We start from the raw sequence: 22,374 nt of genomic DNA on the forward strand, positions 1-22,374 counted from the left end.
GTTATCAATAAGATATGAGGAGGGAGTGAGTGAGGAGTCGAGGATGATTTTCCAATAATAATAATAATAATAATAATAATAATAATAATAGGGAGAACCCAAGTAATACTCATAAATTTTCAAAATTTGTCTTAATAGAAGCAATTATTGTAAAATAAACTATATATTTTTAATAGGCTTTGTTATGTGCTCACCAATCATTAATTTTAGGCCCAAAAGGCTGTTCAGACTAAAAAGAGGAAGTTTTAAAGCATGAACATTGAACAGACAGCTCCCTCTGGTGGTCACCATGAACATAACACATTTCTGTGAAATTCTAAAATTAGTACCATGGTGCTTCATTCATTGCAGCTTTAAAAATTATTATTATTGCTGGTCTTTGCTCCATTTTTATGCCAATATTGAAATTTTCCACTAACCAGAATAATAAAATTGAGCAGTTTTCACTTTTGTGCAGATTTGACAAACTGCTTAGTTACAGCACAATGTCCTGAACCCAAATACTGTAAAACATTTTAAATCAAGCTTATATTAACATAGTAATCATCATATTACAATGTAATCAATGCAGTTTCTGCAGAATCACTCATTTCAGCTACGATGGCGTCATTTTTCAGCTCACAGTTTTCCATTTTTACACTACACAGTGACTCCTAATCCTAAGCTGCAGCATCTTAAATAAATCTTATGAATTCTTAAGACACAATGCATCACTTACATAAAGTTTATTTTAAAAATAATGGCTGCAAATGATTTCACTTCGGAAGCTGAAACATTTGCAGTAATGGTCCGCAGACATGTCTCAAAGAAGTACAAGTACACAGCCACAACAGAAGACTAACAGAAACAATCATTTTAATGGTGTCCCAGTTATTGACACCTGTACAAACATTTTAATTTTACTGTATTAATAAAATCTCTGACGGGAATTGAACACGCCCACAAAAAAGCAATTATTATATATTTTTTTTATTTCAAAAAGAATACTGAGCATTCCATCTCATTTCCAGACTTGTCTCTACATATAATACAGATCATATTTATTACAAATAATAATGCATGTTGCCATAAATGAATCCATGATTGCAACAACTTTCCTGTTTCAGACACTACAGTTTCATAAGTGGCACATGATCAATACAAAGAAAGAAAATGTTTAATAAAAGGCAGCAGTTTCTTTCACACTCTCTCAAACGCATACACACACACACACACACACTTATAATGCTTCTGAAGTTGTGCATCAACTCAAACATACCCACAAAGATTCAAAAAGAAAAACATTTATAACAAGACAACAGGTATAATTTGGTCCTAAACAACCAGAGGGCAGCCATCACTGACACAGAACCAGGAAATATCCAGTACCAGCTTGATTGGTTCTTGTAAAAAACATCATTTGTACGGCTAATACGTTTTAGTTTTAATGCTATTTTTTTCTTCAGATTTGAAATATCAGCAAAATAAAATATAGAAAAGATTTAAAAAAAAAAAACAACTATAAAACCTCTGTCTGAGATTTTAAAATAAACAAATTATAAATGCATTTAACTGTAATTGGATTTTCACCTTTTGTCTTAAAATCCTTTAAAGTTTGATTATTTCTCTTCGTTACAGAGTCAAAAAAGTTAAAATAATAATTAAAAAAAGCTACAAAGAAAAATAATCCCTCGCTAAGTTTGAATAATCACAATCACAGGAATCGACATGATGACGTAAACATAAACACACAACAGTATATTACATATTTATAACGTAAAGTTAAAAGATTAATTGCACGTATCGGCTAAAATATTTAAAGTGAGTAACAAAAAATGGCACGTGTATAAACATTTAAACAAAATTGTACAATTGCATTCCTTGATTTTATTTTTTTACAAAATGGAATAAAAAATAAAAAAAAAGCTTAAAAAAATAACAAAAAGGAAGAAGAAGAACAACCAAGCTGTGTGTAATATGACGGTTCTTCTTTTTAAAACAAACCCTTGCTCTTCTTCAGATTCTGCTGCTTCCAGTTGGGCAGGGCGTTGAATTCAACTCGACTCATCTCAAAAAGCGTCTGTAAAATGAAACAAGACAAAGTTTTTAGGTGTTGCAACTGGAGACCAAGTGCTGCGTTTGGACACAAATCACATCCAGGGCGTGGCACCTTGAAGTCCTCATCAGACAGGTAGTCCTCCAGGCGTAGAGGGTCCACCCCCTCCGGCAGAGGCTTCCTGGTCAGCTCCTCGATGGAGTACTGCTGCTTACTGAGTTTGGACAGGGCGTCTTTCACCAGGACCACCTTGTTTTTGGAGCTGGCAGCCTGCGAACACATTTAATGAGCAGTCAACAAAAACCTCCATTTGAAGCTCCTACTGGGAGAACTTTCCATTGCATATGAAACAAAACAAACATAAAAGAAAAAAAGCAAAGGCCACCTTTGAAGGGACACTGGTGTCCTTCTGCCAGTACGGGAAGATGTTTGTGAAGGTGAGGGGCTCGAAGCCTGCGAGGACCAGATAGGCCAGAGGGGGGCGCCGAGGATTCTTCTCTAAACAAACAATGGATGAAAATGGATTATAGAGAAACCAAGTAAACCTTTGATGTATGTGAAACAGTTTCAGGTATTATTTTAGGCCCACACACATAAATACTGCATGAACTGAAGCCACATTCTGAAAACTAAAATCTGCATCAATATGAGCTGCTTTCGTTGGTTTGCAACATAAAATGCTAAATGGCAGCTATGAAAATAAACATTCAGCTCACACAGCCTGCAGATCAAAATGCGCCTCTGTGACCTCTGACCTTTGCAGTACTGCAGCACGGTCTCCATGGCGCACTTCCTCTCGTTGTCCCAGCGTATCTTTGCAGATCCGGTGCTCTGCGCGTCTTCAGGCTGCCAGCCCTGCCACAGATACACCTCCATGCGGTTGTCCAGCAGGAACAAGGCTGAAGAAGAAACCGCATGAAAAAATGCACAAACTTCCATCCAGGAGAAACACGTTCATGTTCTCGATTGATGCAAACACTGAAAAGATTGCAGTTATCTCTAGTTTGTAGAAATGTACTGTGATTGCCACTACTTTGTTTCTCACACCTCACACGCAGGAGGGGCTAATTTGTGTGTTTTTTAAATTAATTAATTTATTTTTAAAGAATTTTCCATTAAAAAAATAAAAAAAATAAAACATTATGTAATATATATAAATAAATAAATAAAAGAGCTGGGCACAGATTCTGATAAGGAAATGTAGACACCCACGGTTTAAAAACTGTGTAAAATTTATGCACAAAATTATGATTCATCTTAAATTTAGTACGTGCGTCTTGGAGTCAGGTGCGTTCTGTAGCACGGCAGTTACGGTTCATACTTTGTGTTTGAGTGCTACCTGGCTGCTGAGCGGAGTAGAGGCTCTCCTGCAGGAACGGCATCGCCATCACTTCCTCCGTCACCCTGGCAGAGAACAGCTGCTCCTCCCATCCAAAAATGCCAGAGCTGGCACTCAGCCGGAACAGTCGGGGCGTGTAGTTGTACTTCCCTGGATCTAGAAACCCAACACATTCTCATCACCGCTTTCTTTCAGCCAACTTGCTCTGCGGCCAACCTTCGCAGACCGTACCTTGCAGCATACAATCATAAGCCTTCTTGTCCAGCGGCCCTAACGCCTGTTCGAACTCTGCAGGTTCTGACCCTTCCTCCACCACCTCAGTTTTCAACTTGCTAGTGCTTTTCAGTCCCAACTCTGAAGGGCACCTTAAAAACACACGGGAGAAGCATCAGTCGTCTGCAGAATCATCCATGTACAGCTGCTTCCACATGCCTTACCTCCGTGTTAGTTTATCCACTGCTCTTTTAGCCACCAGCCTGGCACCTGCTTGTGCTTTACATCCGTGCCACAGGTAGAGACGGCCTTTCTGAGGGTTCAGCAGCACCAAACTGGCACGAGAACGCAGACTGGCCCGCTGGCACACCACCTCCAGCAGCGAGGCCTCCACCTCGACTTCACCGCGAGCACAGAACAACCTCCAGCTGCCTAAAAATCACAAGTAATCTGCTGAATCTGAGCAGTGGTGCATACCTTGACTTTTGTTCTCAACACAGCCTCTGTACCTGTGTTGTTGGAAGTGTCCTCTCTGCTGCCCTTATGGATGACCAAGCCTCCCTGAAAGAGCTGCAGGAAACACGGGGGCTCTTTTCCTTGACTCACCAACATCTGCAAACACCAGAATCAAAAACATACTTGGATACATACCAACTGAAAACAAGTGGGTGTATTTTTAACGGTTTGTTTCTGTTCAAGCAACATTGAAAGCGTTAAACTGGACTCACTTGTGAGCCCCGGTGGCTGCCGAGCTCCACGGTCATCAGAGCCGAGGTTCCTTTCTCGCTGGCGCTGGACTGATGGCCCTGCCAGAAGAAACAAGCCGTCCTCTCTCGTCCAGGAGCTCCAGCGCTCAGCTCTCCGGGTTTCTGCCGCTTCCCAACTGACAACAGAGAGAAAAACAACCAAGTAAACCAGGGGATGGGATTATTGTGCGATTGTTTATGAAGCATTCACACTATTGTCATCCGTTTCTCTTCCTACGTTTTAGTGTTTTTCTCATTCCACAATTGTTGTGCCATTTCAACACATCATATCAAAACGTTCACTTATTCCAGGATAATACTGCTATGAATTTTTGTATTGGTTCAACTTTAGCTTTTTGAAATATTTAGCCTTTTCTGCTAGTTTTTTTTCCCCTGATAGAAAATTAATTGAGCTAATTTTCCATCCTTCATATCTTTAGATCTGTTCACAACCTTTTACTGCTCCTGTCACATTTTGTTCTGGTTCAATTTCTTCCAGCGTCCTTGTGCAAATTTAAACGTTTTCAGCTACTTTCAGTTGATTTCAGCTGCTTTTTCAGCTGTGTTGTACTAGTTTCAGATTATTTCTGATAATTCCAGTTTGTTATGCTGCTTTCAGATTATTTCTGAAAGTTTAAACTTTTTCTACCATTTCTGCTACTATATAAATGTTTTTATGCTAATTTAAGTTTTTCAGCCAATTCCACATCTTTTGCACTCATTTAAACTTTTTTCAACCTAATTCAGCAAAACTTTGCTCTATCAACTTTCTTTGGCCAATTTAAGCTTCTTTCTGCTTTTTAGCTGCTTTTCAGCTGTATTTTTTTTTTTTTTTTGCCAAGTTGTCCCTCCCCAGATAATTCCCACTTTTTTCTGCTCATTTCTGATTCTTTCAGCCTAAATGGGCAAACATCTTTCTGCTTTCTTCTGCTAATTTAAACTTGTTCTACCTTTGAAGTTAGCTTGTTAGCATTTTTTAAGCTAATTTCAGCTGTTTTCATATAAATTCAAGTTTTTTGTGGTAAATTCTGCTACTTTCAGCTTAACTTCGTTCTGCTTATTGTGCTCCATTCAGCTTATTTTTGCTAGTTTCATCTTTTTTTGCTATTTAGCCATTTTATGCTATGCTGTTTTATGCATTTTGTTTTTTCAGCTAAATCCAAATGTTTTGAGCTCATTTTAGCTCTTTCCATTTCCGTCTGGTAGTTTAAGCTTCTTTCTGTGTTTTCAGGTACATTTCAGCTATCCCCCCCCCCCCCTTCAGCTTATTTTTAGCTAATTTCCAAATTTTTGTGCTAATTTCTGCTTATTTAAACTAAATTCAGCAAATATGTCCTTTCTACTTTCTTCTGCTAATTTAGGCTTGCTCTTCCATTTCAGCTACAATTCAGAATGTTTCTTTTAGCTCATTTCAGCTGTTTTTCAGCAAGTTTTTCTGCAATAAGCATTTACACGGCACTTTTGTAGGAAATTCATTTCTCTAGTTTACATTTGACTTGCTTCCTGATGACTCACCAAGCGTAGTGATGGAGTATTTCCAGCGGATGATGTAGGCGTCGCCCTCGTGCAGCTGGCCGAGGCTTTCCTCAGGCAGTTCCTCTTCTCCATGCTCTTTAATGTGCCAGGCTTCCACAGCTACCGTGGACATTTCTGCCTGCCTGCCGTCCTCAGTCCTCACGAAGCCGTAACCCCGCTGGACATCCACCCCCTCCAGGACAGTCTTCACTGGGTTTGGTTCGTTGTCCAACAGAGCTTTGGCATCACACGGCTGCAGGTCCAAGTCAAAAGGGGAGCGTGGGGTGGAGCAGTCTGGGCTCTGAATAAACAGACATCTTTTGGTATTTCACAGCAATGACAGAAAGTTTTATGACAATTTGAAGTTTCTTCCTTTGGTTTCAGTACAGACTCTTTTTAAAAACTGTTCTTTTTTTTCCCCTCCTGACAATAAATATCTAAATTATGTAACTTCTTGTTAAACCACCTCTGGTAGAAATACCAGTCTATAAGAAGTTATTCTCATCATTTTGGAAGAAATCTTCAAACTCAGACATCAGTGCACATCCATGTTCTGATGGTTCTGCAGATGATGTCCAAGGTTTAGGTCCTAAATTATCTTTTGTTAAAGATTTAAAAACACAAGAGCGTGGGTTTAATTATTTATTATTTACAGTATTTCTGTTCTTGTACCATCGTTGGCACTACATGTGATCTATAGTCCTTTACAGTTCATTATATAGCACCTAGATTCCGTTAGTAATCAGCACATGTGTTGACTGTTACCATGTCATCTAGTACTTCGTTCCCATCCTGAGTTTCTTGCCCACATGCTGGTTCTCACATCTCATCTAACAAGAGTACGATTGGTCATTTCACTACTTCCTCGTAGATTTTTCTAAATCAACGTCTTTGTTTCCTGTTGTTTTGAGTCTTCTTGTTAAAATGTGAACTGTTACTTTAGTCGACAGACTCCAGGAAGACATTTCCTCCAGGATTACTCTGTATTTTTCTGTACTCTTGATTTTCCAACCTAAATGACTGCCAGTCTTTTCATGGAAAACATCCCCTCAGTATGATGCTGACAGTGTTAACCTTCATGTTGGTGCCTTTAGTTGTTCCCCATCACAGAGCAATAAGAGGAATTGGAAATACTCTTCGTTCGTCTGTCTATCCATCCATTTGTAAAGGTTGCGAGTATGATAACTTGAAAAATAAGTGAGGTACCAACTTCAGTTTTGGTGTGTAGCTACATCTAGGTGAAAGGTCACTATTGAAAATTGGGTTGCCAGGTCAATATCCAAGATTGCCACCACCATATATGCCACCACCATATAAGTGTATATGTTGTAGCATGAAGCTGCACTGCTATAACCATGACCCCTGACCCTTAGTAATCTTCCAGACTCACCATGAATCACATCCTTCTTATTGCTACAATGAAAACCTTTTGAGTTGGATAACTTAAAAAAATAAGTGATGCCCAGACTTCTATTTTAGTGTGTGGCTACAACTAGGTGTAAGAAAGGTTCCATTCAAAAACTGTATCGCCACGTCGAAAGGTCGTCCATAAAAACACTCGCCTCAAAAACTACAAGCATCCTCTTTTCAAATCCCCTCACTGATGAGGGACATTAGCGTACGGCTCGTTAGTAATGGTTTCTTTCTGGACACTGTATCATTGAGGCCTGTTAACATTATAACATTTCCAGCTACCACCGACCCACAGTTTACCTGTTTCATCGTCATCCTCAGCTGCTGAGCTCAACTGAGCAGTCGGTTAAATTCATTCATCTCCTTGAGAAGGACAGAGGCTGCGGTCATTCAGGGAACTGAAAAAACTCAATGTTTTGACTCGAGCCTCTCTGACATACGTGTAGAAAATGTCCTGAACTCGTAGACTGTGTCATACTCTGACTCACAGGAATAAAAACAAGAACTGGCAGAAGTTAAATACACCCCAAATGAAACGGGAGTGCTTCTGAATTCTTCGGTGAATTGAGTATTTCAAACTTTTAGAGCGGATGGGGGAAAATAATCTAATAATATACAAGTCTGAATGAATGGAATGTGAACAAGTTAAAAAGGTGGCGTGTCTGAAGAGAAAACACACCAAGCCTAATGTCATCTACCTTGATTTCCTCTATTTGAGCAGTTTCCTCTTTCTTCCTCTCGGCCCAGTCCAGGAACTTTTCTCTGAACAAGGACGTCTCATTGTGCTCGGACAGTCGGCCAAACAAAGTCCAGCTGGGGCGTCCCTCCCCCTGTCTGCATGCAACACACACATACACATTTACACACCCAAAACACTTCATCTGTGCTGCCACACTAAAACCACTAGGAGCCGCAATAACACACACAAAGAATCAAAACAAGGATTTCAAGCTAATCTATTCCAAGTTTAAAATGTAAAACAGAACAGCAGACAATTCACAACATCTGCATTTTCTTTAAAGTGTCAGCTGCTTTGGTGCGAGTAGAATGTCACACTCACTGCGGCACTTCTGTGTTTGTGCAGGAGGCGTCTAAAGGGTTGATCCTGCAGCTGCTGTAGTCGTAGCTGCCACTGTAGAGCTGTTTTCCTAGTTTGACAGCAACTTTTCTGTCTCCCAAGGGCACGTCTTTCCCGTGCCATACGTACACTTCGCTGCCAAAGTCAAACACTAAAACCTAATTTGTGGCAGGAGAAAGAAGAAATCTAGACTTACTGTAGCTGTAACATGATAATCGGGGGAGGGGGGATGCTTGATGTATATTTGATGTTACCTCTTTAGAATTAAGCAAAGACACGCTGGGGATGGAGGCCCAGGCATCTTCATGGGGTACCAGCTTGTCCCCCTCAAGTCTGAACACCCCATTAGAGTCCAGGACCCCACTCTCATACAGCTCATCCTCCTCTGGCTCGCCCGCCCCTGTAACACACACGCACAGCAAATTTATTAACCAAGATCAAAGCACTGGAGGAGTTTTACTGTCAAGTCCAGAAGGTCTGCATCTGAACGGTTTCTGCTCATCTTATATGAAAAGAGTTCAATGTGCACCTCTGTATTTGGCCTTTCCTCCGAGCAGGCTCCAGAACTCTTTGGCCCATCTGCTCTCGGCGTTGATGCCCTCCTCCAGCACGGTCACCTGAAGAGCCTTACAGCCAAGGTCTCTCTTGGCCTGAACGAACGATGCCATCTCCGACGCCTGGTCACATAAAACATAATAAACACGTTTCCACCTGCATGCAGGAGCAAGATTTATCAACAGACACCGAAATAAAACAAAGAGGATCTTTCTGAGACGCCCGAGCAAGACGTAGCTAGTCAAATCTTGGACTCAATCAGCACCAGACAGTCTGCTGAGATTGGGAGGAATGTCAGATTGCGCAATGAAGACATGATTACCTACAGCGATTCAGAGAAAACAAATACGACCAACGCAGAGCCACATCTTGTGTAAAAATGGTTTCCATCAACTTTTTTTGGTCTTAAATTTCTGACATTACCTAAAGTTAACAGCCAATTGTTTTTGATCCTTAAAGCTCAATCTGCACACATCCTCCTGAAGTCTGTAAAATTATGTTAAAATACACTAAACCTCATGATAGCGGTGAGATCTTACGTTGGTCGGCATAGTCTGACTAAATCTGCTTCAAAAAGCTGTTTTCCTGTTCACAGCTGAAGCCTATTAAAAACTAGAGAAATTCCATTTCCTGCGAAAATGCAGTGTGAATGCGTATTGCAGAAGAACTTGCTGAAAAACAGCTGAAATGTAGCTAAAATAGAAGAACAAGCCTAAATTAGCAAATGAAAGCAGAAAGAACATATTTGCTGAATTGGGTTTAAATAAGAAGAAATGAGCATACAATTTTGGAAATTAGCTGAATAAGCTGAAATTAGCAAAACATAGCTGAGACGTAGCTGAAAAGGCAGAAAGAAGCTTAAATTACCAGAAGTAAGTGGAAAGAGCTAAAATGAACTCAAAACATTTGGATTTAGCTGAAAAAGCAAAAATGAGCATAAAATAGCTAAATAGTAGCTGCAATAGCAGAAAAAAATGAAACTAGAAGAAATATGCTGAAGGGAGCATAACAAGCTGAAAGTAGCAGAAATTACCACTAAAAATTTGAATTTATCTAATAACAGCTGAAACTAGCTAAACAAATGCCAACAAGGTAGCTGAACAGGTAGAACAAGCTTAAATTAGCAGAAGAAAGCAGAAAAAACACGTTTGTGTTCATTTCTGCTTCTTTCAGCATAATTGGGCAAACAAGTGTAAATTATCTGGGGGGGAAAAATTGAACTTGGCAAAAAAACAAAAACAAAAACAAAAAAACAGCTGAAAAGAAGCTAAAAAAAGCAGAAAGAAGCTTAAATTACCAGAAGGAGGTAGAGAGCACATTTTTGCTGAATTAGGCTGAAAAAGTTTAAATATGCATAAAAAACAGCTATATAGTAGCTGAAATTGTAGAAAAATCTGAAACTTGCAAAAATAAGCTGAAAGGAGCATAAGCTGAAATTAGCAGACAGAAGTAGAAGAAGCCCCAAAATATTGTAGTTAGCAGAAAGAATCTGGAATGAGCACAAAACAGCAGAAAAAAAATTATGCTGAAATGAGGTGAAAAAAAGTTACAATTTGCACAAGGAAGCTGAAAGAAGCTGAAGCAGAACAAACTGAAGGGAGCAGTAAAAGGTTGTAAACAGAACCAAAGATATGAAGGATGTAAAAATGAGCTCAATTCATTTTCTATGAGAAAAAAAGTGGAGGCGGCTAAATATTTGAAAAAAGCTATAGTTGAACCAATACCAAAAGTCATAGCATTTTTGTCCTGAAAGAGCTGAACGTTTTGATTTATGATTTGTTGAAATGGCTTGAAAACTGCGGGATGAGAATCACGCCAAAAACGCATGGAAGTAAAATGGATCACAATAGTGTGAATGCTTCATAAATATTCACACAATTAACTCTATTTAGACTGCAAACAGCTAAAAAAAGGACCTTTGTCTTCAAAATCCTGAAGTTTTATATGCCAATATTGATTAATAGAATAAAAAACAGGGAACTGGCACAGTAGCATCAAAATCTAGACAAAGAACACAAAATAACAGAATAAATCCCATCCTGCATGATGCAACGTATTCAGCAAATAAGAGGTTGAGTAATAAACGTTGCTTAAGAACCCAACGGGTTTTTACACAGCAGCAGCATTTGTTTTTGTCAGGATGATTCCTTGTAATAAACTAGGACCTGTCTAAACACGCCGTGTTCTGAAAAATTCCCCTGAACAATGACAAAGTGCAAGACTCATTTCCGTTAGTAAACGTTACTACCTTTGCTTTTTCTATGACGTTGGCAAACTCTCCGCTCCACATGAAGCAGTGCTTCGGCGTCAAGAGGAGAAAACAGTCGCCGCTGTTCAGGGAGCGAGCAGTCGGCTCCACCAAGCGCACCTGGACGTGTCTACGACCTGCACACAGCAACAGCTTTTATCCCAGTGATAATAATCACAAATATAAATCTTATAAGACAAGATTCGAAACGCACTTTGATGCTTTTGTTTTTTTATATCCATCAGACCCAGAAACCTTTGTGTTTTCTGACCTTTAATGCGAATCAGCATGAGTTTATTAAAAGGCAGCGCACTGTTGTTGGTCACAACATCTGTGGACTTCACACTGCGCAGGTTGACCTTGCGAAAGTTCTCCTTGCTGGCGAGTCCTGCCAAGGCCACGTCAGCCAAGTTGGAATGTTTGGCCACTTAACAGGGAAGAACAGAGGAAAACAAAAAAATCCATCTTTATCTCCAATATCTTTAACTGAGGCTCAGTTTAACCGACAGGCACAGACTTCACCTATATCTGGACATTAATCTGACACGTTAGGAGTAAAAGAAGTCTATGTTATTTATAGAGAATATTTAGAACAGAAGCTTAACACCGACAACAATGAGAGTAAAATTAATGTAGAAAATAACACTAATGATGGTACTGAAAATTTAATTACAATCGTTAAACCATAAGAGCACAGAAAAAAACAAACAAAAAAACAAATAAATACTAAATACACTTGCAGTGTGTAAATGCCAGAAAAAACAGATGTGTTTTATCAGCGATTTGGGAAGGGGGGTGGCCTGCCTAATGTCGGGGGGCAGGTTGTTCCAGAGTTTGGGGCCCAATGACTGAAAAAGCCCGATGGCCTCTGAGCTCCAAACGTGTTTTTGGAACAGCTAAAAGCAGATGATCAGATGATCTCAGGACCCGAGAGGGAACATACGGTTCCATTACCTCAGAGATAAGGGGGTGCAAGGCCATTTAGGCACTTACAGGTCAACAGAATAATTTTAAAATCAATTCTAGGAGGCACAGGGAGCCTGTGAAGGGAGGACAGAACTGGTGTAATATGCTCAAACCTACGAGTTCCGGTCAAGAGCCGAGAAGCAACATTCTGGACAAGTGAGATGGAGGTCGGGCTCACCCCAGCATAAAGTGCATTACAGTAGTCCAATCGGGTCATGATAAAGGCATGGACTGGTTTCTCGAGGTCGGATCTGGACAGCACTGGCTTGAGCTTAGCTACCCGTCTTAATTGGAAGAAGCTTTTCTGCAGAACAGAGTTGATTTTTATGTCAAAATGAAGTCGGAGTCTAAAACCAGGTCTTTCAAATGAGTCCTCGTGGTTCAATGGGACTAACCTGTTTAAATAAAGGTTGAATAATAAAATTTTTTTTTTAAATCCCTAGATTTTTACCAGACTGCTTAAGATATGGTTGAAGAAAGTCCAGATTTACAGGATCAGAGGTGGCGGTTGAGCTAGGGCTAAACACACTGACTTCAGTCTTCTAATTATTAAAAATTGCCATCCATGTCTTCATGTTGTTTCAACAGAGGGTGAATGGAGCGAGCACTAGCTGGTTTCAAAGGCAGGTAAATCTGACAACCATCAGTATAATGATGGAATGAAAGACCACGTTTCCTCAGGATAGATCCCAGTGGGAGCAAATAGAGTGAGAACAGAAGGGGTCCAAGAATCGAGCCCTGTGGGACCCCGCAGGAAATAGGCACTGAGACAGATAATCAAGAAATGATCACTTCTTGCTTATGTCTTTCATTTGTGCTCTACTAGACAACAGTGTCTATTGTCTGGAGGGGGGAAACATTAAACTTACTCCTCTCCACTTGGATCCTCTTGGTCTCCACTGAGGCCACATTGAGCCTCTGTTCGGTGTAACCTTGACGGATGTCATTTCGAGCAGCAAGAGCCCGCAGAGGGTTCCGGGAGCCCTGGTTCCTTCTGGCTGGTCGCACCGCTCGCTTGTGCTCTGCTACAGCAGAGGTAAGCCTGAAGAGAACAATAAACACCACAGTGATGTTTATTTATTATTACGTTTGAAGAAAATGCAGAAGACAGTTCTCCAATGTTTACAAAAAGCACAAACTCGGAAAAAAATATAAACTTAATTAGACAATTACTAATATATAACTATTAGAACAATTTTATTCAATTTAATTAATACACATTTTAAAAAAGACTGAAAGACCATGTCTTTCATTTTTTATTCTTTCGACTGCTCCCTTCTTCAGGGGTCGCCACAGCGAACTAAGTCGCACGAAGACTTGGCAGTTATTTTTACGCCGGATGCCCATCCTGACGCAACCACAGACCACCGAGCTACCACAGCCCTCTGTGTGGAGCAGAGAGCTGCTATCTAGGACACCCGGAGGAGCAGATGGTGGGGGTTAAGGGCCTTGCTCAATGGCCCAGAGTGGGACGAATGAGGGCGGGGGCAGGCGCGGGCGCCCCACCCACATCCCCGATGCCACAGGCACCGGGGCCCGAACCGGCGATCTTCCAATCACAGGCCCACCCCCTCCAACCTCTGTGCCACCACTCCCCAAAGACCATGTATTTCATAAAACACTAATAAAAACACTGTAATAGACACTATGTTTTGTCTAGCAGAGCACAAATGAAAAATATAATCAAGAAGAAATCACTTCTTGATTATCTGCTTCAATGCCTCTTTCCTGTGGGGTCCCACAGGGCTAGATTCTTGGACCCCTTCTGTTCTCACTCCATTTGTTCCCACTGGGGTCTATCCTGAAGGACCATGGTCTTTCTGTCTTGGCTTTTCATAGAAAGTAAAAACAGCTGCATAACGTTTTTTCCAAAAAGCCACCATTTTCTTTCTTTTTGTTTACCATAAAAGAAGGAGAACATAGGAATTTTAAAAACTAACTTTGGTGTGTCGGCCTCCAGTTGACTGAGGTCCTCCTCAGTTAAAACCATACTGGACTCCAGGAGTTTAGAAGGGGAGACGGATCTGTAGAAGTTAGCAAACGTCTCCTCATCATCCGGCTTCATCACTTCCTTTTCCAACTCGGCCGTCACCTCGATTGTAGAGGTCTTGTTGTTGCACATGCCTGATTCCAATCCACCAAACGCACACCAGCACAGCACAAGCACATAATAAAAAAAAAACCAGACGGGATGTAAAAGGAAATGTTAGACAGATGCCTTTAATGCCAGTCAAGGTAAAGGCAAACTTTACAGGAAATCCTATGAGTTCACAGAAGGGTTATCAAATGTTTGAATGTTCAGAACAAATGGATCGTACCTTTACTGTGAAGTTTGTCTAAGAAGGACTCCAGCTTGTCGAGACGTTTATCTCCTTCCACTTTGACGTCACTTCTGCTGGAGATTCCTGCCGGCAGAAAAGTAGATTTACTCAGTGATGACTTAGTACTGTAAATAAATTCTACAGCTCTTGAGTGAACATAGTTTAGTTTGACATTAGTTTACGAGTGGGAGAAATTACCCTCATGAGGTTTCACAGGTGTGGCGTTAGACTTCTTCAAACAGGCAATAGGCGACTCTTCCTTCGCTGTAGTTGAGACGAGACCTGATAAGAGCACAAAGGAGAGCTTTATCCATCCTGCTTCTACAATGGTAGTGCTCGAGCGGCAACTCTTTTCTTTTAAAAGTCCAGTGAGCTTGGTTTATACATCGTTAAAACTTCACATTATTTAAAATGTGTAATAAGGCAAAGAGTTAAACCTGCCTCTCTTGGCCATTCGTCCAGCCACGGTGAACTGGACCGAGTCGTTGGCTGCTCCTTTGCCTTTACTCTTCCACTGCTCCTCCTTATCCTGCAGGCTCTTCATCCTCTCCAACAGCTTCTTCTTTGGACTCGGATCGATGTTGGACTTCTGTTGGATTTAGACACAATGAAGTCACATTATGTCTCCATCACAGAGTTGGTTACCTGCGAGCAAACCGTACGCTCACGTGCAGTGTTTGTTTCATATTTCTCTCACACACCAGCAGACACAAGACGTGCCACTGCTGAGTCATCATTCAAACTATTGTTTTCCTTATTATCATTTATTTTGTGTTTTTTGCAATCACACCGCTTTTGCAAACTTTCAACCATCCATGTATCAAATTGCTCTGTCCAGTCAGGAAGAGTGTTCTCCGACTTTTAATTTTACTTAACTAAATTTACTTTAGTACTCAACTTGACTTAAAGATCACTTCAGTTTTTGTAAACATTCCATTATAAATCTGCTTCATCATACTCGTTTCATGTTTGCTTCTTATGCCATGTTTGGCTATTAGCTACATTACTATCGGTACCTCTTTTAGTTTTGCCAATTTTAGCTACGGTTTTGCTACTTTTAGCAATTGCTCAGCTAATTTAACCACCATTTTGCCAACTTAAGTTAGTGATTTTGTAATTTAGGATTTATCATCTGTGTTGCCAATTTCAACATAGGCCTTACTCATCTTTGTTACTAATTTGCTAGCTTAGCTACTGCTTTTTAATTTAGCTTTAGCATTTGTTTAGCTTATTCCGTTTCACTACTTTGGAGTACCGAATTGTTAATTTTTTTTAAAAATTAGCATCTGTTTTGCTTATTTTAGCTGCCGTTTTGCGGTTTTTATCTTGTGGCTAGTGTTGGGATCATTTTAGCTTCTGCCATGCTTGTTCTAGCTTTAACAGCTCAGTTTCAGCGTCTTCAGCAAAGTCTCAGCATTTACACGTCATTTTGGCAGAAAATGCAATTTCTCCATTTAAGCAAGCTATTTTTAACTGTCAATCAATAAAAAATAAAAAATAATAAAAAAACATACTACATCCTGACAACAAAACTGCAAAATTACTCAAGTGTTGTTCTGTTGTTTAGGCACATGAAGCGGTTCTTTACTGGACTGTCATCATTGTGTAACAAAACCATTTATTCCCATCAGAGTGACGCAACACAACTACATGAAATTAAACCAGAAGACAAACAATGTTGGAGAATCCTTCAACCAAACAGCAGAGAGGGAGGAGTTTTCTTTGTGGCCGACTGATGATCTGTGAGATCTGACTGTCGTCATCTTCACGCTCTGCAGAATCAATTTAAACATTAACAGATGTCAGCAGCTTTAAGGAGAAAAACATGTTTGGTTGAAATGAGCCGCAGTGTGGCATGAGAAACTAAATATGGCCATTCTATAATAATATTTTAGACTAAATTGAAATGGTCTTATTGTCATGGCTCTTACTAAAATATCTAATATTGATCAACAAAAGTAACATTTTGGTCATAGTTGCTTTTAGAACTGAAATTAAGGAAGATCATTTGTTAGCAACCCAATAATTTAATTCCTTTCAAATATAACTAGAGAAATTGCAATTAATGTGATAATGCAGCGTGAATGCTTATTAATGAAGAACTTGCTGAAAAACAGCTGAAACCAGCTAAAAAATATGCTGAAATGTAGCTGAAATGGAACAAGCCTAAGTTAGCAGAAGAAAGCAGAAATAACACATTTGCTGAATTAGGTTTAAGCAAGCAGAAATGAGCACAAAAAATAGAAAATGGGCAAAAAAAAGAAGAAGCTGAATTTAGCAAAAATAGCTGAAAAGGCTAAAAGAAGCTTAAACTACAAGAAAGAAGTGGAAGGAGCTGAAATGAGCTAAACAATGTGGAATTGGCTGAAAAATCTAAATTTAGCACAAAAACAGCTTATTGTAGCTGAAATAGCAGGAAAAGCTGAAACTAGCAGAAAAAAGCTGAAAGCATAAGCTGAAATTACCATAAAGACATTAATTAGACTGAAAGTAGCAGAAATTACCACAAAAAAAACTTGAGTTCATCTGAAAACAGCTGAAATTAGCTATAAAATGCTAAAAATAAGTAGCTGAAAATGTTGAACAAGCTTAAATAAGCAGAAGAAAGCAGAAACAACATGTTTGCCCAGTTAGGCTGAAAAAAGCAGAAATGAGCACAAATAGGTGGAAATAATCTGAAAAAAGCTGAAATGAGCAAAAAACTGCTGAAAAGTAGCTAAAAAAAAGTAGAATAGCTTAAATTACCAGGAGTGGAGAGTGCACATTTTTGCCGATTAGGCTGAAAAAAGTTTAAATGAGTAAAAATATGGAATTAGCCAAAAAAAGCGAAAATTAGCATAAAAACAGCTAAATAGCTTAAATAGCAGAAAAAAGTGCAAACTTGCATAAATAAACTGAAAAGAGCATAAGCTGAAATTAGTCGAAACATGTTAGAAGATAAAAAAATACTGTAGTTAGCAGAAAGAATCTATAAGGAGCACAAAACAGCTACTACGCCCCCCCCCCCCCCCGAAATTAGCTGAAAGTATCTGCAACAAGTTTAAATTTGCACAAGGGAGCTGCAAGAATCTGAAGCAGAACAAAATGTGAAAGGAGCAGTAAAAGGTTGCAAACGGATCTAAAGAGTTGAAGGATGAAAAATGAGCTCAAATCATTTTCTGAGGAAAAAATGGCAGAAAAGGCTCAATATTTAAAAAAGCTAAAGCTGCACCAATACCAAAAGTCATTGCACCCTTCTCCCGAAAGAGCTGAAAGTTTTGATAAATGATTTGTTGAAATAGCACAAGAAAGATGCTGACAAACGTATGGAAGAAAAATGGATCACAATAGTGTGAATGCTTCATAAACATTCATACAATTATTTATATGATATGTGATGTAAATCACACAACAATCTTCATACCCACCTTCTCCACCCGTCTCACTTTATGCAAACATTTTTTTTTCTGTTTTCAATGTGTAGCATGTTCTGTTTTTGGTCAAATAGAAAAAAAAAAAAGTTGAAAGAATCCCATTTAATCGTGTTGGCTTGCTCACAGAGACAGCTACTCAGACCTCAAGTGTTTTGTAATGTTGTCTCTCCCCTACAAACGCACTCCCTCCAGAGCCGATGGAAAACAGAGCTGTCGTGTCGTGCACTGTGTCTCCCATCAGGAGCAACATGGGGTTTAGCCTTTCACTCAAAAGCACTTTAACATCATGGATAGATCAAATGTACCAACTGAGCCTTCCAAAAACCACTACAACTGATCATTAAACTGTCTCGCTGTTTGTTTGACATCATTTTGTGACCAAAAACGAAGAGACGTTGAGGGTGACGGGGGTGAGAAAAGGCCCTTTCAGACATCTGCTGCTTTTTACTGAACAGATGGAAGCAAAACATCTGCATCTAAGTGAGCACCATTTGTAACCTTTTGCTATCCCACTACGTCAATCAACTAACGTATAATTTATTGCTTTCAACAAAGCACACGTCTGCACTGCTGCAGTCACAGACAGTAAGGGAACAGAAGTTACTTGAGGGGTGATTGGGCCTCCGACTGTTTTAATACCAAGATCTCATGTAGTGCTGTCCTGTGTTGACGAAGACTTTTCAATGACTGGCACCAATGCGGCGTTTTACAAATTTGAGCAGCTGTTTGCAAATTTTTGGAACCAACTCAATATTTTTGCCCCATAAATAAAACACTCTGTCCTCACTCCAACTACCTCCATGTCCTCTCTAACTGCACCCATATCTCTCCTTTTTGGCTTTTTCCTGGCAGCTGCATTTTTAACATCCTTCTACCAGTATACCCAGTGTCCCTCCTCTGGATATGTCCAAACCATCTCAGTCTGGTCTCTCTAACTCTATCTCCCAGTTCAACCTGTGCTGTACCTCTGCCGACCTCATTCCTAATCTTATCCATCTTTGTCACGCCTAAGGAGAACCCCGACATCTTCATTTCTGCCACTTCCAGTTCTTTCTCTAGTATCTTTATAACCTTTATGAATACATGTTCACACATTTGTGAAACAAACAAATTAATTAAACAGTGCCTGAAGAATTTTGGGTCAGTGAATAAAAGCAGAACAATTATAGAACAAGAAAACTGGAAATGTTTCAAGTCAAAGTAAATAAAAAAAAACGGAAACAGCTTCGTCTTAATATGCAGCCTGGTGCTTACATGTGAAATGCCAGGAGTAATGACATCATCGAGGCAGTGATATTTGAGCCTGTGGGTCTTTACCAAACGTTTACCCAGAATGGTAAATGGACTGTACTTGTATAGCACCATTTTATCTTATCGAGATACTCAAAGCGCTTTACACTACAAGCTATGCCCTCGTTAACTCATTCATACAGCACTCTACTATATCTATACAAGAATAATCAGAGCTTTATCACATTCATGATGGGACACACATCGGAGGCAATGAGGAGTTCAGTGTCTTGCCCAGGGACACTTCAGCAGGTGACTGCTGGTGGAATTGAATCCCCAACACTCCCATTGCAGGACAACTGCTCTAACCACTCAGCCACAGCTGCCCAAAATAAATTAATAATAGTAAGGTGTGGGGCTGCAGGATGCAAGGGAAAGCATGCAAATCTGATTTGATCATTAGATACCGCAACGGCAAGATCAGTTGCAACAAATACAAATTTTCTGTCATAATGTTCACAACGCATTAAAGTTCACCAGCTGTGGATATTTAGAGGAGAGGGGTGGGGTTGGTCCATCTGATAGCCAAATTTGTATTTTTTGCATATAATTTGTATCTGTTAAAAATCCTTTGCAACAACAACACACTGTTAGTGCAATGGTGAAACAAATTATTATTTCATGCAGCCCTAGTGAGGTGTAAAGTTAGAATAATACCAATTTTCTTTAGGGGTTATCATTGTTGTGCTGGGAAATAAAACCTACTGTAAATAGTGGGAAACACATTGACACCAGAGCATACTGTAGTTTTAAGTATGATGGAACTGTGCTGCCCACAAATGTGCCTGCATTTTACCAGATACATTATACTCAAGCCATTATAAAGAATAAAAAAAATAAATCTGTGTTGGCTAATCAATCAGTCGGTCCAGTCCTGCTTGAATGTCAAACACCGAGTGCTCAGAACACGAGTGTGTTAATCTCCTACATGCAGGCCAGCACAGACTACACCATCTGTCTAAACACAAACTGCAGGACTCGCAGTCTTCTGTGCTGTCATAACCTCCAAGCTATGAGCCGTTCCCTGGATTCAGTCAGAGAGGGGAAATACTTCGGTTTGACAGGACCCCAGAGACAGGGGAGGAGAGACCCAAAATCACCAAAGGAAACCCCCTTTTTTCACCTAAACCCTGCTATACTCTTTAACCGACCCACAGACACAGACATCGACCACCTGTGAAGCGGGAGGAAAACAACAACATAATAGACAGTTCTGACTTCTCATAGGGAAAGAATGAGGCTCAGAGGTCGTTCAGGACTCATGCCGAGAAATAGGAGCAACGCATTCAGCATGTAAATCCATGCAAAACAGACACATGCTCGATTCACGTGCACAAACTCACCTGAAGGAATGAGGGAAGGTTGACAGGCAGGTGTCAAAGAAAGGAATGAAGTCTGCAGGTGTAGATAGAGGCCACAGAAAGATAAGAGGAAGGTAGGAACTAAAAGTGGAATAAACAGAGCAGAAAATACAGGAGAAGGAGAAAAAGAAAGGAAAATTAAAGGAGAAAAAGGAAGAAGCAGGGCAATATAAGCAGCTGCAGGTTCTCCCACAATATGGAAACTAGTTATTTACTAGGCATAAAGTGGGTGGGGTGGGAATGTTTTTCCACTACGTTTGGATTCACAGTGATTACAAATTCTGTGCATACATAAACCGGTCATATTTTAAGTGCAACGTTATGGAAATAGGTTTTTTTTTTTTTTTAATTCCTCATAATACCAAATTTGATGTAAATAAAAAAGAAACTACAGTCTGTTGAAGCAAACGTATTCATGATACCTGTATCAAAATGTAACTCGAACAGGATTGTTGCAGCTGCACCGTGAGTTTTCAAATTAAACTTTGTTGAGTCAAACTTATTAATACAACTTCATAGACATTATTATTATTATTAACATAATCTGCCTCCAAAAAGGCAGGTGATAATGTTATTGCTAGGGATGCATGATATTACCGGCATGGTATTGGTTGATATTAACGTTAAACTTAAATATCGGACATCGGCCATTCCATCACAATAACTCATATACTCATATATAGTAATATTGAAGTATATCCAAATATACATAATCCAAGTTGAAGTGTTGCACCATCTTCAGCCCCCTTTTTGGCATATGCATTTGGTAGCAGGCCAAACTGACAAAGACCATGCAGAATAATGTATTTGAATTCTACATCAGAGAAAGATATGTAGTCTCTGCAAGTACGTCTGGGTGGGGGGGGAGGAGAAGAAATATCTGTATCGGTTATAGGCCAAATAAAACATATTGGCATATCGGACATTGGCCAAAAATCCAGTATCGTGCATCCCAGGTTATTGCTCGTATCTGTTCATGTGTCAATTGTTGGGAGTCAGTCTAATTCAAGATGGCGGCCACAGTTTATATTGAGCTAAAATGCTAAAATATGAGGTGGTAGTAGCTGAGTTTTATTCACAACATAAACTCTTAGTGTGACGGTTTCACATGACAGTAGGAATGTGTGATATGGCATAAAATTCATATCACAATATGTTTTGTGAAGGGTGGCGATAACGATATATGTTGCGATATGTTTTTGGTATAAAACTTGATAGGAATTTTTCAAAAAGCATAGGGTGTCCTTTTGCTATCATATATTTTGAATTAAGAAAATTACACTACTAGGTCCAAGCATGCATCAGGATACTAGGTCCAGAGTTTTTAAATAACAAATCAAGTATTAGGCTTCTTTCTTGTAGTGCAAAACAGTACATCCATCCATCCATCCATCCATCCATTATCTTTACCCATTTATTCCATTTTGGGTCACGGGGGTCACTGGTGCCCATGTCCAGCAATCACTGTGCAAGGGGCGGGGTACATCCTGGATGGGTCGCAAGTCCATCGCAAAACAGTACAATATATATCAAATGTAGTTTTAGCCATGTAGTGAACTTGACCTGATGTCCAAACTGACCAGATGGACAGAAACTGTCATTTCATTGATCTGAATCCAGAAATACAGTTTGACCCATCCTGAGACTTTCTTTCTTGAATTAATCAAGTGGAAAAGACAATCCTCTATGATCATTACTATTTTGCAAATGTTTGATAATCAAATTGTGTTAGTGTATGCATATGCTGAGATATATTCATACATTTAACGGGTTCTTCATTTTTCTGACTGTGTAAATGTCGTGCATTGAATTTAACAGAAATGTAACGAGAGACGTTATTTATCTTTGACCCATCAAAATGAATGCGGTCATTTATTTACA

At 39.6% G+C, this 22,374-nt stretch overlaps 1 protein-coding gene across 1 annotated transcript in view; it reads right to left on the minus strand.

The window, feature by feature from the left end:
- Nucleotides 1-1,953: 1,953 nt before the first annotated feature.
- The window catches only part of svild (supervillin d), a gene marked incomplete at its 5' end in the record, with an annotated part of 78,558 nt that continues 58,137 nt past the window's right edge, over nucleotides 1,954-22,374 (minus strand). Inside the window, 21 exon segments of the mRNA XM_037691433.1 lie at nucleotides 1,954-2,059; nucleotides 2,150-2,305; nucleotides 2,421-2,533; nucleotides 2,791-2,934; nucleotides 3,375-3,530; nucleotides 3,606-3,739; nucleotides 3,812-4,019; nucleotides 4,097-4,199; nucleotides 4,316-4,470; nucleotides 5,849-6,149; nucleotides 7,960-8,095; nucleotides 8,322-8,497; nucleotides 8,594-8,739; nucleotides 8,869-9,016; nucleotides 11,143-11,279; nucleotides 11,414-11,569; nucleotides 12,978-13,150; nucleotides 14,049-14,232; nucleotides 14,427-14,513; nucleotides 14,628-14,711; nucleotides 14,871-15,018. Coding sequence (XP_037547361.1) covers nucleotides 1,973-2,059; nucleotides 2,150-2,305; nucleotides 2,421-2,533; nucleotides 2,791-2,934; nucleotides 3,375-3,530; nucleotides 3,606-3,739; nucleotides 3,812-4,019; nucleotides 4,097-4,199; nucleotides 4,316-4,470; nucleotides 5,849-6,149; nucleotides 7,960-8,095; nucleotides 8,322-8,497; nucleotides 8,594-8,739; nucleotides 8,869-9,016; nucleotides 11,143-11,279; nucleotides 11,414-11,569; nucleotides 12,978-13,150; nucleotides 14,049-14,232; nucleotides 14,427-14,513; nucleotides 14,628-14,711; nucleotides 14,871-15,018 — 3,132 coding nt within the window.

Source organism: Nematolebias whitei, chromosome 17 (genome assembly GCF_014905685.2).
Source record: "Nematolebias whitei isolate Nwh7 chromosome 17, NemWhi1, whole genome shotgun sequence".
Taxonomy (NCBI): Eukaryota; Metazoa; Chordata; class Actinopteri; order Cyprinodontiformes; family Rivulidae; genus Nematolebias; species Nematolebias whitei.